At 41.1% G+C, this 13179-nt stretch overlaps 1 protein-coding gene across 6 annotated transcripts in view; it reads left to right on the plus strand.

Moving 5' to 3' along the window:
* The window catches only part of fam13b (family with sequence similarity 13 member B), an 85668-nt gene extending 74808 nt beyond the window's left edge, over window positions 1–10860 (plus strand). For 5 of the 6 annotated variants that reach the window (XM_078260156.1, XM_078260158.1, XM_078260161.1 and 2 more), the window contains 10 exons: window positions 1885–2158; window positions 2242–2383; window positions 2902–2983; window positions 3756–3944; window positions 4958–5172; window positions 5871–5954; window positions 6042–6137; window positions 6720–7099; window positions 7793–7894; window positions 9231–10860. In XM_078260156.1, coding sequence (XP_078116282.1) covers window positions 1885–2158; window positions 2242–2383; window positions 2902–2983; window positions 3756–3944; window positions 4958–5172; window positions 5871–5954; window positions 6042–6137; window positions 6720–7099; window positions 7793–7894; window positions 9231–9354 — 1688 coding nt within the window. In that variant the 3' untranslated portion in view covers window positions 9355–10860. The remainder of the gene's footprint in view (window positions 1–1884; window positions 2159–2241; window positions 2384–2901; window positions 2984–3755; window positions 3945–4957; window positions 5173–5870; window positions 5955–6041; window positions 6138–6719; window positions 7100–7792; window positions 7895–9230) is intronic. The other variant, XM_078260162.1, reaches the window with a different exon arrangement.
* Window positions 10861–13179: the final 2319 nt, after the last annotated feature.

Genomic DNA, 13179 nt, shown 5'->3' on the forward strand with positions numbered 1-13179 from the left:
ACTAAAAATACTGGCTGCTGCCTTTTCCATGCAACTGTGGGGCACAGAGCTCCGACAGCCGGGGATATACAAACACACCCACACATCACCGACATTATGACAATAACATCCAAAACACACAATTCACTCTGTGGTTTCTGTGACATGAATACTTTAAATGAGTATGTAGTTCCATTCACAGTTTAGTAGGTGGTCCTTAATGTGGCCCAGGACACATACGCATACTCACTGCTATAAAAATGTGGCCATATGTGACCCAGACCATCTCCGAATGTGGTCTGAGTGATCGGATCTCAATGCGTCCTGGGTGCATTCGCACCTGTACTTAGAGCTGTCCACTTGTGATCACATCACTCAAATTTTAATACCAGGTGAAAATGGGGTTTCTGCTCCTCTGTTTCCCACCACTGTCTCGTTATCGTCACAACCCTTCCTTCACCCTCTCCTTTCCCCTGTTTTCCCCTTGACTCAGCTCATTACCATAGCGCTGACAGTCAAGACAGTGTTAATCAGGCAAAGAGTGACTCAGCAGGGTACCAAAGAATATAAATGAATTTTTTGTTAAATGTATCTACTAAACAGCTCCTCCCAGGTGTTTTGTGTGTGCGTATATATATATATATATATATATATATATATATTAGGGCTGTCAGCGCTAACGCGTTAATCGCGATGCGGTTAAGGGCCGATGCGATTAATTTTTTTTAATCGCATGCCAGTATTTATTAATTTATTTTACACTTCACTCGGCTTTGCGTCGTGCCTAACAGGCTACTATTTTGAAGCAGCTTTGCAGCACCGTTACTTATCATCAAGCTGCCACTTCCTCGTAACACATCCTGCTGCTGCAAGCTGCAGGCATGATGGAGAAAGACAGCAGCAATGAAATCGTGAATGACGCTTTTTATTTTCCAAAACTCCCAGACGGCTCGTAGACAAGTCAAAAGCCATATGCATGTTGTGTAAAGCCGAATTAAAATATCACCGAAGCACATCAAGCTTGAGCTACCACCTACGGAGCTAAGCATTGTAGTACAGTTAACGTGATGCTACCCGCTAGCATGCTACCCACTCAGGCAAAGCACTATTTTGGAGAGTGCTACTTGCCGACCTGTGGATGAAACCAAATCCCCAAAAATTACTACAGCTCTTGCGAAACGGGTGGCAACTAACTGCAGACCTGTCAACATCGTAGAGGACTCGGGTCTTAAAGACGTACTACGGTTGGCATGTTCTGACCCGTCTTGTTGCCGTCGAGGGGGACAGCAGCCCCACACACAGCCTATATGACACGGAGAAAGCAGCCACACTGGAACTGCTGCAAGGTGCTGCAAATGCTGTCTCATTAACCGGTGATCACTGGACATCAGTGAGTAATCAACATTATTTAGGAGTTACTAAACACTATATTGAGTCTAGTAAGGATAGGGATTTTTAGTTTTTTAGTTAGGTACTTGGAGGAATTGTGCAATAATGACAGATTCACAAATTTTTCTTTTGTTTACAGTAAATAAATAATTACAAATCTTAAAATCAAGTTCATAAAGTAACTTTCTTTGCATTCATTTGATTCCCAATCAAGATACACTGGTAAAATTGCTTTCGATTGTTAATATGTACTTAAAAACTGTTCTGAAATGCAAAATAATAGAATTTTAATCATGTCATAAAATAAGTAATTAATCGCGATTAACTATAGAAATTCAGCGATTAAAAAAAATTAATCGTTCGACAGCCCTTATATATATATATATATATATATATATATATATATATATGATTGATACCTCTTAATTATTAAATTTGTCTTTTCTGTCCCTCCTTTACTGACTTCTGTTAACTTGCTCTGACTCTCTCCTCTCTTTGTTTCTGTCCTTTCTCCAGACCCCGTCCCCGCTTTCAAATCTTGGCAGGACGACAGCGAGAGTGGAGAGGCGCAGCTCTCCCCGCTGGCTAGTCGCATGCTTCCTCTCCCCCTGCTCCCCCTGGAGGAGGACGGTGAGGAGGACGAGGAGGAGGGAGGGCAGGAAGCCTCCCCCTCCTCTTCCCGCTCACACCCTCACCTCCTGGCACGACGCTTTCTTGATTTCGGAGCGCACGGTGCCCAGCGATTCCTCCAGCAGGACCCGGACGCCATCTCACCAACCAAAGCCCAGAGGTACTATCATATTGTGTTTGTGGGTTTAAACTGTATGTATTTTTGGCAGTTTATTCATCTTCATGTATCCTCTGTCACTCCAGGCCGCGGCGAGCATCAGTTGGCTCCAAAGAGGCGATGAGAGGAGGAGATTCAATGACCCACCAACTCACCAAGAAGCTTCAGCACCTGAAAAAGAAAATCAAGCAGTTTGAAGAGCAATTTGAGAAGGAGAGAAACTATAAGGTACAAATTACTTTGAACAAGTGCTAATCAGAAGAAAAAATAAATATTTATATTTATATATATATATATAAAAATCAATTATATATACAGTGTGTGTGTGTGTATATATATATATATATATATATATATATTTGATTTAGAGATTAACATAAATAATGAACAATGGAAAACCCTATCCAACCAAAAATCCTGCACACTGTCAATCACTCTGATTAAGACATTTCAGTCCCTACACCTCCATCCTCCTGCTCCTCCTCCCTCCTTAAACTCGCTCTGAGGCCTCTCGGTCTTCTCTCCCTATCCCTCTCCTCCTCACTTCATATATGAACTTAATCTGATGAAGGTCAGAGGACCTAAACGTTAAAAATAAAGTGCAAGATTATTTTTAAGACTGTAAGTCTCTGTATGTAAAAACATCAGCCAAGTGCTTAAATTAGTGTTGTAAATTCCACAGTGTTGTCATGACCTTTTCAGTGAAGCTTTGCTCTGTCCTCTCTCTCCTCCTCATCTCTCTGCAGCCCTCTCATGGAGACAGGGCAGCTAATCCTAAAGTCCTCAAATGGATGACCGACCTCACAAAGATCCGCAGGCAGATCAAAGGTAGAACCACTTGCTCTTTTTCCTGTGTGTGTGTGTGTGTGTGCGTGTGTGCATGTGCGCGTGCGTGCGTGCGTGCGTGCGTGCGTGCGTGCGTGTGTGTGTGTGTGTGTCGGGGTTAGAGTATGTGTGCCATCCTGGTCCATGCTGCACAGCTTGACCCTCCCCACTTCTTACCTTTGACCTTTGTAACATCGCATGTATGCTGGTCTAACACACACACACACACACACACACACACACACACACAGACATGCACATGCCGGGGGTTGACGTGACTCACACATGCGTGGCTCCCACCCTTCAGTGTGCTGGTGCGTCCTTGTGAAACCACATTCATTACCTCTGCAGTGAATTCAGTAAGGTGAAACGGTGGATAAGACTTTAACTTATACATAAATAGAATGCATCATTTTGCAAATATCAAAGAATTTGAAAGTTTTTGTCCTTTGATAAACTAGTGTTCCTTGAAACACAGGTATTAGAAAAATGCAAAATGTGACATATCTGATGTATAGAAATAGTTTTCTTCATGTTGACGTGTCTCTTGTGCAGCGTTTCACCAAACTGAACAAACCCCATGACACTCGTCCACCCTCTCAATGTGAGGTGACGGCTCTCCTTGTCGGAGAACACAGTGGCCGAACCATTTCTCTCTCTGTTTCAAATCAAAATTGAAAACAACAATAACGCGAGCACCCGCTCTCCACTTTCCTCCCTCCTCCTATCGCCCAACCTACCGATTGATTGATTGATTGACTGATCGGCCAACCAGGACGCCAGCACCACCTTTTACCCAGAAGCACGCTGAGGCACCAGGCTTTGCTCCATTCATACAGACGCCACCATGCGCCCTCCTTCCCTTCCTCCTTCTCCTCCTCCTCTATCTGCTCACCTCCCCATCACACACTCACCCCCCTGCTCCACCCCTACTCAGGCCTGAGCTCTAGACCGTATCACCTCAGTAAGTACCAACCCCTCAGTAAGTAGACATTACATACATTACTGACAGTCACAATGAGGCGGCATTGTGAGACCATATTGGTTCTTTGTTTTGATGTATTTCCTGTTGAAACCGCATGTTGAGACAAGACATTTTAACTAAAGGTATCTATCAAAGGTGTGAAGTAAAGTGAGGAGGAGAAGGGCAGGTTTTTTTTTATTACAATTTTATTTTATAAATGGGGTTTTATTGATAAACAAATGTATGTTTAGGCGTTGACTATTTGCTGGGTTAAACAAATGTCTGTTTTTATTTTATTGTGACTAAAACTGTACTCTAAAACGTTATACTGCAGGCATTATTCCATTGTAATCGCATAAGGGGAAAGTGCTGTGGGCACAAAAAATATAAATGTTCTGTTATTAATCCTTAAATAATACCAGAACATTTTATGTAGTGTTTATAATGTTTTTACAATGAACGAACACCGCAATTTAAGGACTATCGTGTTTTTTGCAAACCATAGTTTTGTATGCTTTTGCAGAGGGCGAGTTGATTTACTCGAATATGATCATTTCAGAGTAACGTGATGCTTTGTCCTGAGATAATATCCAGCAGGCAGCTGTACGTCTCGGTCTGTAACCATCAGACTGGGGCCTTTAAATGTAATTTGTAATGTTTTTAGAGTCGAACGCTGTAAGAGAAATGTTCAGGTTTGCTCGGTGTGTTCGGGTTTTGACTGGGTGGCTGTTCTTGTTTGGGGTGTGTGTGTGTGTGTCTTGTCTAAGCATGTTTGTCTTTCCTCATATTGTGACTGGCTGACTATTACCACCGCAGCTGTCTGTCAGACTCCTGCATGTCTGATCTTCCAGTGAAAGATGTTTAATGTGCTGTCTGAAGGCTTAAGATTTTCTCTTTCTGTAACCACTTTTCCTGTCCTGGTTCCTTCTTCTGTACTTTACCCTCTCTGTCTCCTCTCCTTTTGTTTCCTTCCTTCATCTCTTTTACTCATCACTGTATTCCTCCTTCCCCAGATGCCAAACACCGTGCAGAGAGTGAGCTTGGCCCCCAGACTCGTCCTCGGAGCAACACCTTACCCAAGAGCTTCGGCTCCACACTGGACCAAGGCGCTTGCGATGCAGCAGGAGAGGTGAAGGGTCAACGTCCCACCATCGAGGAAACACTGGAGATTATCCAGTGCAGGGTCAAAGGGAAGAGGCAGGAGGACGGCTGGCCCGATGACATCAAGGTTAGCAGATCAGGGACTGCATCAATTACTCTTGTTGATTAGCCACTGGATTCATTGAAACAATAATGTAATGTATTTTTGCCCTGCAATGGTGAACAGGACAAGCATTTTAGAGAATAGAAAGATAGATGGAGGGATTTTTTGGGGAGAAACAAGTGACCGATTTTGCCTGGCATTTAGTAATCATTCCTTGCTTCAAAGACCAGACAAAACATGTATTATGTATCCTTTTGGGGGTAATTGGGGTTATGGGAACAAACTGCAACTTAATAAAAAACATTTATAATAATTACTAGAAATTTGAATAATGCAAATACACATCATATAGGCATACTTAGGAGCCCATTTCCAAGAAATGTATGAATGAAAATCAGAGGAAAAGTATATATGAAGTGAGCCAATATGCAGTAGAAATTACTGAGACAACAAATGTATTTGTTAGATTATCATATACAGGATCAAACTTGGACTTTTGGCATAAAACAATAAAAATGTACACATTACAATAAGAATGACTGACTGTTTTTAGCAGTTTACTTGGTTGTATTGCATAAGATATCATATTGTCATCCCACTGATGCACACACAGGGACCTTGGCAGGTCACAGCAGTACATTAGTACATGCCATTTGCACAGGGTGTCACGATCAAAAGTGGTTATATCACTTTTACATGATCAACTGTGTCTGTCTCTGTAGAAGATGACCAAGGAGCAGTTGTCCTGTGAGAAGACGGTCCTTCAGAAGAACCTGCTGCACTATGAGGGCCTGCATGGTCGACCAGTAAGTTACCAGAATATCCTAAATCCTAAAAGCTGTGTTAAAAGACCTGCTTACCCTTGTTTTAACCTGTTTCTCCTTTTCTCTCAGGTGACCAGAGAGGAGCGTCTGGTGGTGAAGCCTCTCTACGACCGCTACAGATTGGTCAAACAGATGCTCACCAGAGTCAGCATCACACCTGTCACAGTACGTACACATAATTACAACATTACATCTATCCCAGTATGTTAGCAACGTGCTCATTAAAGTACGTAAATGTGTTATTATAAAAGTCCGTACAAAAAACATCACAATAATTATTATATCTTGTTCTTTTATTATTAGGTACATCTAGCTAAAAGTACTCCAGTCTAATACAACAATATTTTAGCAAGGTGCACTTGTACATTTGCAAATGCAACAGTCAAACAATATAAGTATACATAAAATACTAACTAAAATTGCACAAAAAAAAAGTCCTCCTTTAACAAAAACAAAAGTTGAATAATACACTATTAGAGACAATATATCATTAGACATTTTTAAAAACCAATTGTTTTCAACAACAAAAAATGCACATCACGTCAGTCTGACATTAATTTAATTTGTAAAAAAGTACATAACATGGATTTTCTGCTTTTGGCCAATTTAAGAAATCGTTGCAAAATAATCACGATACATGCGTGACATTTCTTTTTTCCAGCCCTAATATTAAACTTGCACACACACACACACACACACACACACACACTCACTTCTCCTGCATTAACTCCTCTCTCTCCTCCCCAGGTGTCCCCCTCCAGTAAGAGGCGAACTCAGACCCTCCAGCCAATCATTGAGGGGGAAACCGCTCATTTCTGGGAGGAGATCAAAGAGGAGGAGGAGGACGAGCGGAAAGAAAGAGAAGGAGGAGAAGAAGACGAGAAGGAGGAGGAGAGGGAGGAGGAGGAAGAAGAGGAGGATGAGGAGGAGGGAGAGAGCAGCGGTGGGGAGATGCAGAGCTCTGATGTCATCATGGCCGTCGACTTTGTGACGTCTTCTGACGGATCAATGAGCAGCCAGAAGCAACCCGACCGGCAGAGCGATTGTCCAATGAGAGCCAAAATGGAGGAGGGTTCGGGGAAGCTGGCGCTGGACCTGCGGCTGTCCAGCTCCAACGCCTCGTCCATGTAATAACACACACACACTTTATGTACATCCTCTTATCCTTCCTGTAAAGGAAACACCTGTGTTACAATAATATAAAAACATTACACCAAATAAAATATAAGGCTCTGTGTTTGAAATGATGGATTATCCAGTTTGGGCAGTGTTAAATTGTACGTTTTTTTTTTTTTTTTTACTATATTAATGAATTATCAACCCTTAATTATTCAAATCTCTGATCTTACTTTGCCGACACAAGCAGGAATAATGTGAGACAGAAAGAAAAGAGTCTGTAATCTGGCTGTAAACGTGTCACAGATCTCATAGCCCTCTCTCTCTCTCTCTCACACACACACACACACACACACACACACACACACACACACACACACACACATCTCAGGTTTGCACACCCAGGTCTCTTACCATGATTTCAACAGCTGATCCCTAATGCCACTACAGCTCACTTCCTGCTCACAGCAACCTCACCTCCTTACTTCCTTTTCTCTCTGGACCCAATTCTTAATTTATGGGTCAAGATTCAAACGATGGTTGTTTTGTCATTTTTGAGAACGAATGTGATTTAAAAGAATCTTAGGTCTGCTATCCCCAAGACTTGATTCTTACATTCTCGCTGGGATTTAACTTAACTGTAAAACTCGGCAACTCATGGCAGCATGTGTAACTACGTTCCCATGTATCTCATCATCCTCCAGGCCAGAGCTGCTGGAACAGCTGTGGAAGGCCAGAGCAGAGAAGAAGAAGCTGAGGAAGACCATCCGAGAGTTTGAGGAAGATTTTTATCAGCATAATGGAAGGTAGGGGGAAGACACAGTCGCTCACACGCAAACACAAACAAAATCCAGACTGTCAGCCTAATGAATTCAATGTTATTCATCTCCTGAAAATATATATAATCTGGATATGTTAATGTTGTAACCGACTGAAATCCTCCGTGAAATCCAGTAATGTTTTTTATAGCAGGGTCCCCGCGGGTCCTTAAAAAGTCTTGAAACGTCTTAAATAAAATTTTCGATTTTTAAGGTCTGAAAAAGTCTTGAAATCTGGAATTTACGATAAGCAGGTCTTAAATTTCATGTGGGACCGAGTCCGACTCGTCATCTGTTCTTTTTGTTTTCAACCGCAATTTGACCAGCGCACCATCTGGGGGCAGCACTTTGATCTATGTGGGTACTAGAGGTCGAATGTAGCTACACTTAAGGCCAAAATACTGTGGGTATTTAAACCGTAAGCCGCCACCGCTCGTACACCTTAAATGAGGACATCCACCTAGAGGGGCCAGAATTTAGAAATTACCTGAAGTACCTTAAAGGCTGATAGTTTATACATACACAGTCAACCATGTCAGGGTTGTAAGGCGAATCAGCACTTTGTATAAAAGTTGTCGTGCCCTGTGACCTGTTTTGAGCGTGGCTCTGGTGAGCTGTGCTTCGCCACACCATTCTGTGTCGTGTCGTGCTGAACATTTTCCTTTTTTATTTTTATTTTTTTTCTTCGTGGTAAAGTCTTAAATTTTCCTTTCAGAGGACTTAAAAAAGGTCTTAAAAGTCATTAAAAAATGTGCAGTTATCCTGTATAGGCAATGTTATCCAGTCTGATGTACAAGTTGCACGAAACAGATTTTAATCCACGCTGGGTCAAAATAACGACTGGAAATCAAAATTGTATTGAAAAATTGGAGATAATCACTATGACAGGTTATGATTAGGTTATAGGTTATATTATGGTGACTTAAATCCCTGCTGTAACATGGCAAGAAAGCTGTCAGACTACTTAGTCAAATAATTCTATCTTGCGGACAGTTACAGTTCTGGTATCAGAAATGTCGACTGCTGTAGTCAAAAGCATCACAGAGAATGGCATAGAACTAGGCGAGACAAAGCCGAAATCATTCTGACAGGCTTGTCCTTCAGTCGGTTCTTTCGCTATGAGACACTATGTAGGATGAATGGCAATACCCAATGCCCATTTTCCTGTCGTGCTTTGGCCATTTATTATTCAGCTATTGTGTAGTCTGACCCCAGCCGTAATACTGTCTGAAGAGAACTGATAAATGTTCAGTAAAACGGCCTCGGAAGTAAGCACGTGTCATTTAGAGGACTTATTCTGCTCTGTCTCCCTCCTCTGCCGTAGAAATGTTCAGAAGGAGGACCGGGTTCCGATGCTGGAGGAGTACCGGGAGTACAAGAGGATCAAGGCCAAACTACGCCTGCTGGAAGTTCTTATCAGCAAACAGGATTCCTCCAAATCCATCTAGACCTGCCCTCCTCAGACACCAGCTGTCACTGCACACAACAGCTCTCACCGGTGCTGCGAGGACATCCTGCCCAGGATGTCCCATCAGTCTGTCAGACGTCATGACACCTGGGGAAGGTTTAACAAACACCTCACATTACTGCCCAGGAAGTGGAGACTCATACTTCATGACCTCCACTTGGTGTGCTGCATTTATGTCATGGAGAAAACAGCATTAGAGTGACTTGCTGGTTCAGAGTTACAGTACCATATGTCATAATTTATTTACAGGCCTTCACCAGTGCAGGGACATTTCCAGTTTGAGGGACTTAACCTTCATTTTAACTGAAGAAACCAAAGTAAAGTTATGGTTCTTGGGTCTGAGTTTCTGGTAGTACTTTCCAATGCCGTAGAAACTATTCAACTAGCACCGGCTGGTCAAACACGATCCTCGTGGCTGCAGCTGTGTGGGGATTTCTCTGTGACCAGTACAAAAATGTAATTAGTAAGCAATAAATTAAAAGAACATGATGACTGTGTTGTCTCGTGGCGTTTAAACACTACATCTCAACTGGTTTTTAATACTTAATCGCTCTTATTTGCCAAATCTTTGTGGCGAAAAAGTAAATAACTTTTAGCTGCTTTTTTTTAGTTGCTGAAAAAAAGCCCCATTAGTGACCGATATGCATTGAAGCATTGAAAAAAAATCTTTGAGCAAATTTTAAGCATTTTTGATCACAAAATCAGTTAAATCATTACATTTGTTTGATAAATATATGATTATCAATATGTGACTACAGATATTTATTTGTTTGGTTTTCAAAATTCAGTAATGTGAACACATTGGGTTCTTTTGTCAAAACTCTGAGTTTAATTGTCCACTTTATAGATGACATAAAAGGTGCATTTTTACAGCGATTTTTTTATTTTTTTTTCCCATGACATGAATGCAGCACCACTACCGGTTAAAGTTAAAATCACTCCCGTCAGCCACGACTGCTGCCTCGTCTGACTGCATTTGATCTAAAACACGGCTGAAACATGGAAAAAAAGGAATCATTGTCTTTCTCACCAACTTGACTCAAGACGTTGCACTCGTCTATTGTGTTTGATTTCCTCTTCTTCTAAAAGAGAAAAAGACATTCTGACTTTTTAATTTCAGGAAACTTTCTTTTCTCGATCTTTTTGTTCTTTGTGTTTTTTTTTCCTTCATGCTGAGGAATCTTATCGGACAGCTCGAGGACTGGGATTTTAGACGCTCTTCACTCAAGACACTTGTTCTTTCTTTGGGACGTCCCACTGTGTGAAAAATCCCTCTTTTGCCTCTCTTCATGGAGTCACAGTTTCTTAAAGCAGTCTCCTTGGCGCGAGGCAATCGGTTATTTTATTCTGTCACTAATACTCTGTTTAACGTCCTGGAGGCTTCACACCTTCTGACTGATTTTAAAATTCATTCACAAGTTTAAAAACATGTTTGTGAGTGTATTCTTGTTATAAAAAAAAAAAGTGTATACATACATGTTGGTGAGACACTGCTGTTGACGTTTTTTTCTTGAATGAAAAAGAATATGTGTTGTATTCTGAGGAAAAAAAAAAGGTATTAACTCCCAGTATGACCTTGGAGCTGTGTGTGAAAGACTGATATTCCTTTTCATTTATTTCTATTCTTTAGCATTTTCTTTTTTTTTTTCTATTTTGGCAATATTTGTCAGTAAGATGTACACAAGGTTGGCAACTCTGAACTACGTTTCCCTCTTGGACGAAAAGACGTTGCTTTTAAGTCGTCCCAAAGCGCAAGCGAGTTTTGAAGTCATATGTTTGGGATTTTAATATTTCTGACGGCACTTAAAGGCAGCATTAGACTGAAGATGCTCATAGCAAACAGTCCAATGCAGATTAGGAGATTTTAGGATGTAGATGGATATGGTTGTTGAAAATTCTTCACTGGTTGTGTGACTTTTTTTCTTTGTTTTTCCACTTGTCTCTTCACTTGTTCCGTTTGCTGCATGGAGGTGTGGCAGGTCCTAAGGGGTTAATGGGTGATACGTGCTGAAGAGAGGAGCCAGTATCTGGTCCACGTTGCTGCAGTTTCTTTGAAACCAAAACCATAATGGCTACAGGAAGTGGCAGTATGACCAAGTTTGGTATCAGCGCAGTTAGATGGAGAGTTTTCCTGAATAGCAGCATTCAGCAGTTGCTGTGCAGCTGATGTGACTGTTACTGAGTAACTGATTTATCTCTGGTGGTCCTCTGGTTGAAGTTTTCTCGTAGCTGTATTGTATCGATGAGGTGCCAAAACTGCCAGTTCTGATTTGAATCACAGAGAAGCAACTCAACCAACGTCTTGTGGTTAACTGATCTTTTTCCCCAACCGGTGGGTCAGTGCTAAGGCTCTGATTAGCACTCTAGCATGATGTCCACAATGCTGAGGGAGGGAAGAAGCTTCATTCCTTGGCTATGTTTCTCTTTGGTTGAAATCTGCAGTCCCATTGAAGTTTAATTTCCTGCTGGCAGGTCAAATGAGGGCAGGAGAGGAGAAAAAAGGAGGTTGAGGTTTAATGCATGCCAACGAGCTTGTCCTCGTTTTTCTTCGTAGAGGCCATGTTGTCATGTATCAGACAGAAGTCAAGATGTCACAGTGTGATTTGAAAAGCGGAACGAAGAAACTGTCGCCGAACTTAAGCTCTAGCTGGTGAGTGAGTAAATGATCAGAACCTCCTCGGCTCGTTACTGAGTGAGATGTTTAAGGCCGATAAGACAAAGTAGTGCTTTTCTTTGCTGAATCATTTACCTGCCAGAATCAAAGTTGACTGCAGTCTTTTGTCTGTCAGTGGACGGCAGATCGTGTCGGTTTGAATGAGTCAAGAGTTTTGTGTTTGTGAGTGCTAAGTGGGGGGATGCGCTGTATTTATCAGGACGGTAAAGTTTGTAGGGTTGATGTAAAAAGATGTTATTTGCACAGCATTCACAGAATGCAGCCCTGTGTTTTTTTCATTTGTTAAATCTAAAAATGACGCACTACTTCTATACAAATATAAATATGTACTGTACATAAAAAAATAAAAAATAAAAGAAATTACCGAAGGAATGAATGTCAGAAATGTTTAAATTATTTAAAACATTATGTTTGGCCCCCTTTGGTTCATTATATTTGTGACGCCCTGAGAATGTGTTTTTTTATTATTATAAATATTGCTCTTACTATCATAACCATTATTTTGTGTGATAATGACAATAATAATCCTTTTGTATTTACTCACAAACTGTAAAACCAGCTGTAGAAGTCAGAAGTCTGGCACTGTGTGTGGCTAATCAAACCTGAACCTGCTCGGTTTCCTGATTTATTTTTGTCGCTCTGTGTAATATAAGCTAATATAGAAGCACTACTGTAGTGAGCTTGCATGGCAAAAGAGAACATAATAGTATGAATAACATGATGCATTGTTTATATTATTTGTGCCATGAAGAAGCAGCAATAATAAAAGTTTGCGTGGAGGTTTTACAGTTTCGGGTCATGGGTTATTTTGTGTGGGATCGACTTTGTGTGAATATTTGTGGTACAATATTATTTAATGTTTTTAGTCTAATTGTTTTCACCCCGACGCACATATTGTCACACACACTCTGCTTAAACTGTATTTTTACCACTGTTGTCAGCATAATGTTTATCTTGGCGCTGCTGAAAAACCAAAATAAGAATAAAATTTGAAGGTGAACAGGGATTGAAAAGCCAGTGACAGATGTGTCGTATCTGAAAACATGAAGAAATGATCAGTTTTTATGGTCAAAACAGCAACAGACAAGATATATTTTAACAAGTCTGCAAAGTGATTTGAGTCAAGCGAGT

Source organism: Sander vitreus, chromosome 10, assembly GCF_031162955.1.
Source record: "Sander vitreus isolate 19-12246 chromosome 10, sanVit1, whole genome shotgun sequence".
Taxonomy (NCBI): Eukaryota; Metazoa; Chordata; class Actinopteri; order Perciformes; family Percidae; genus Sander; species Sander vitreus.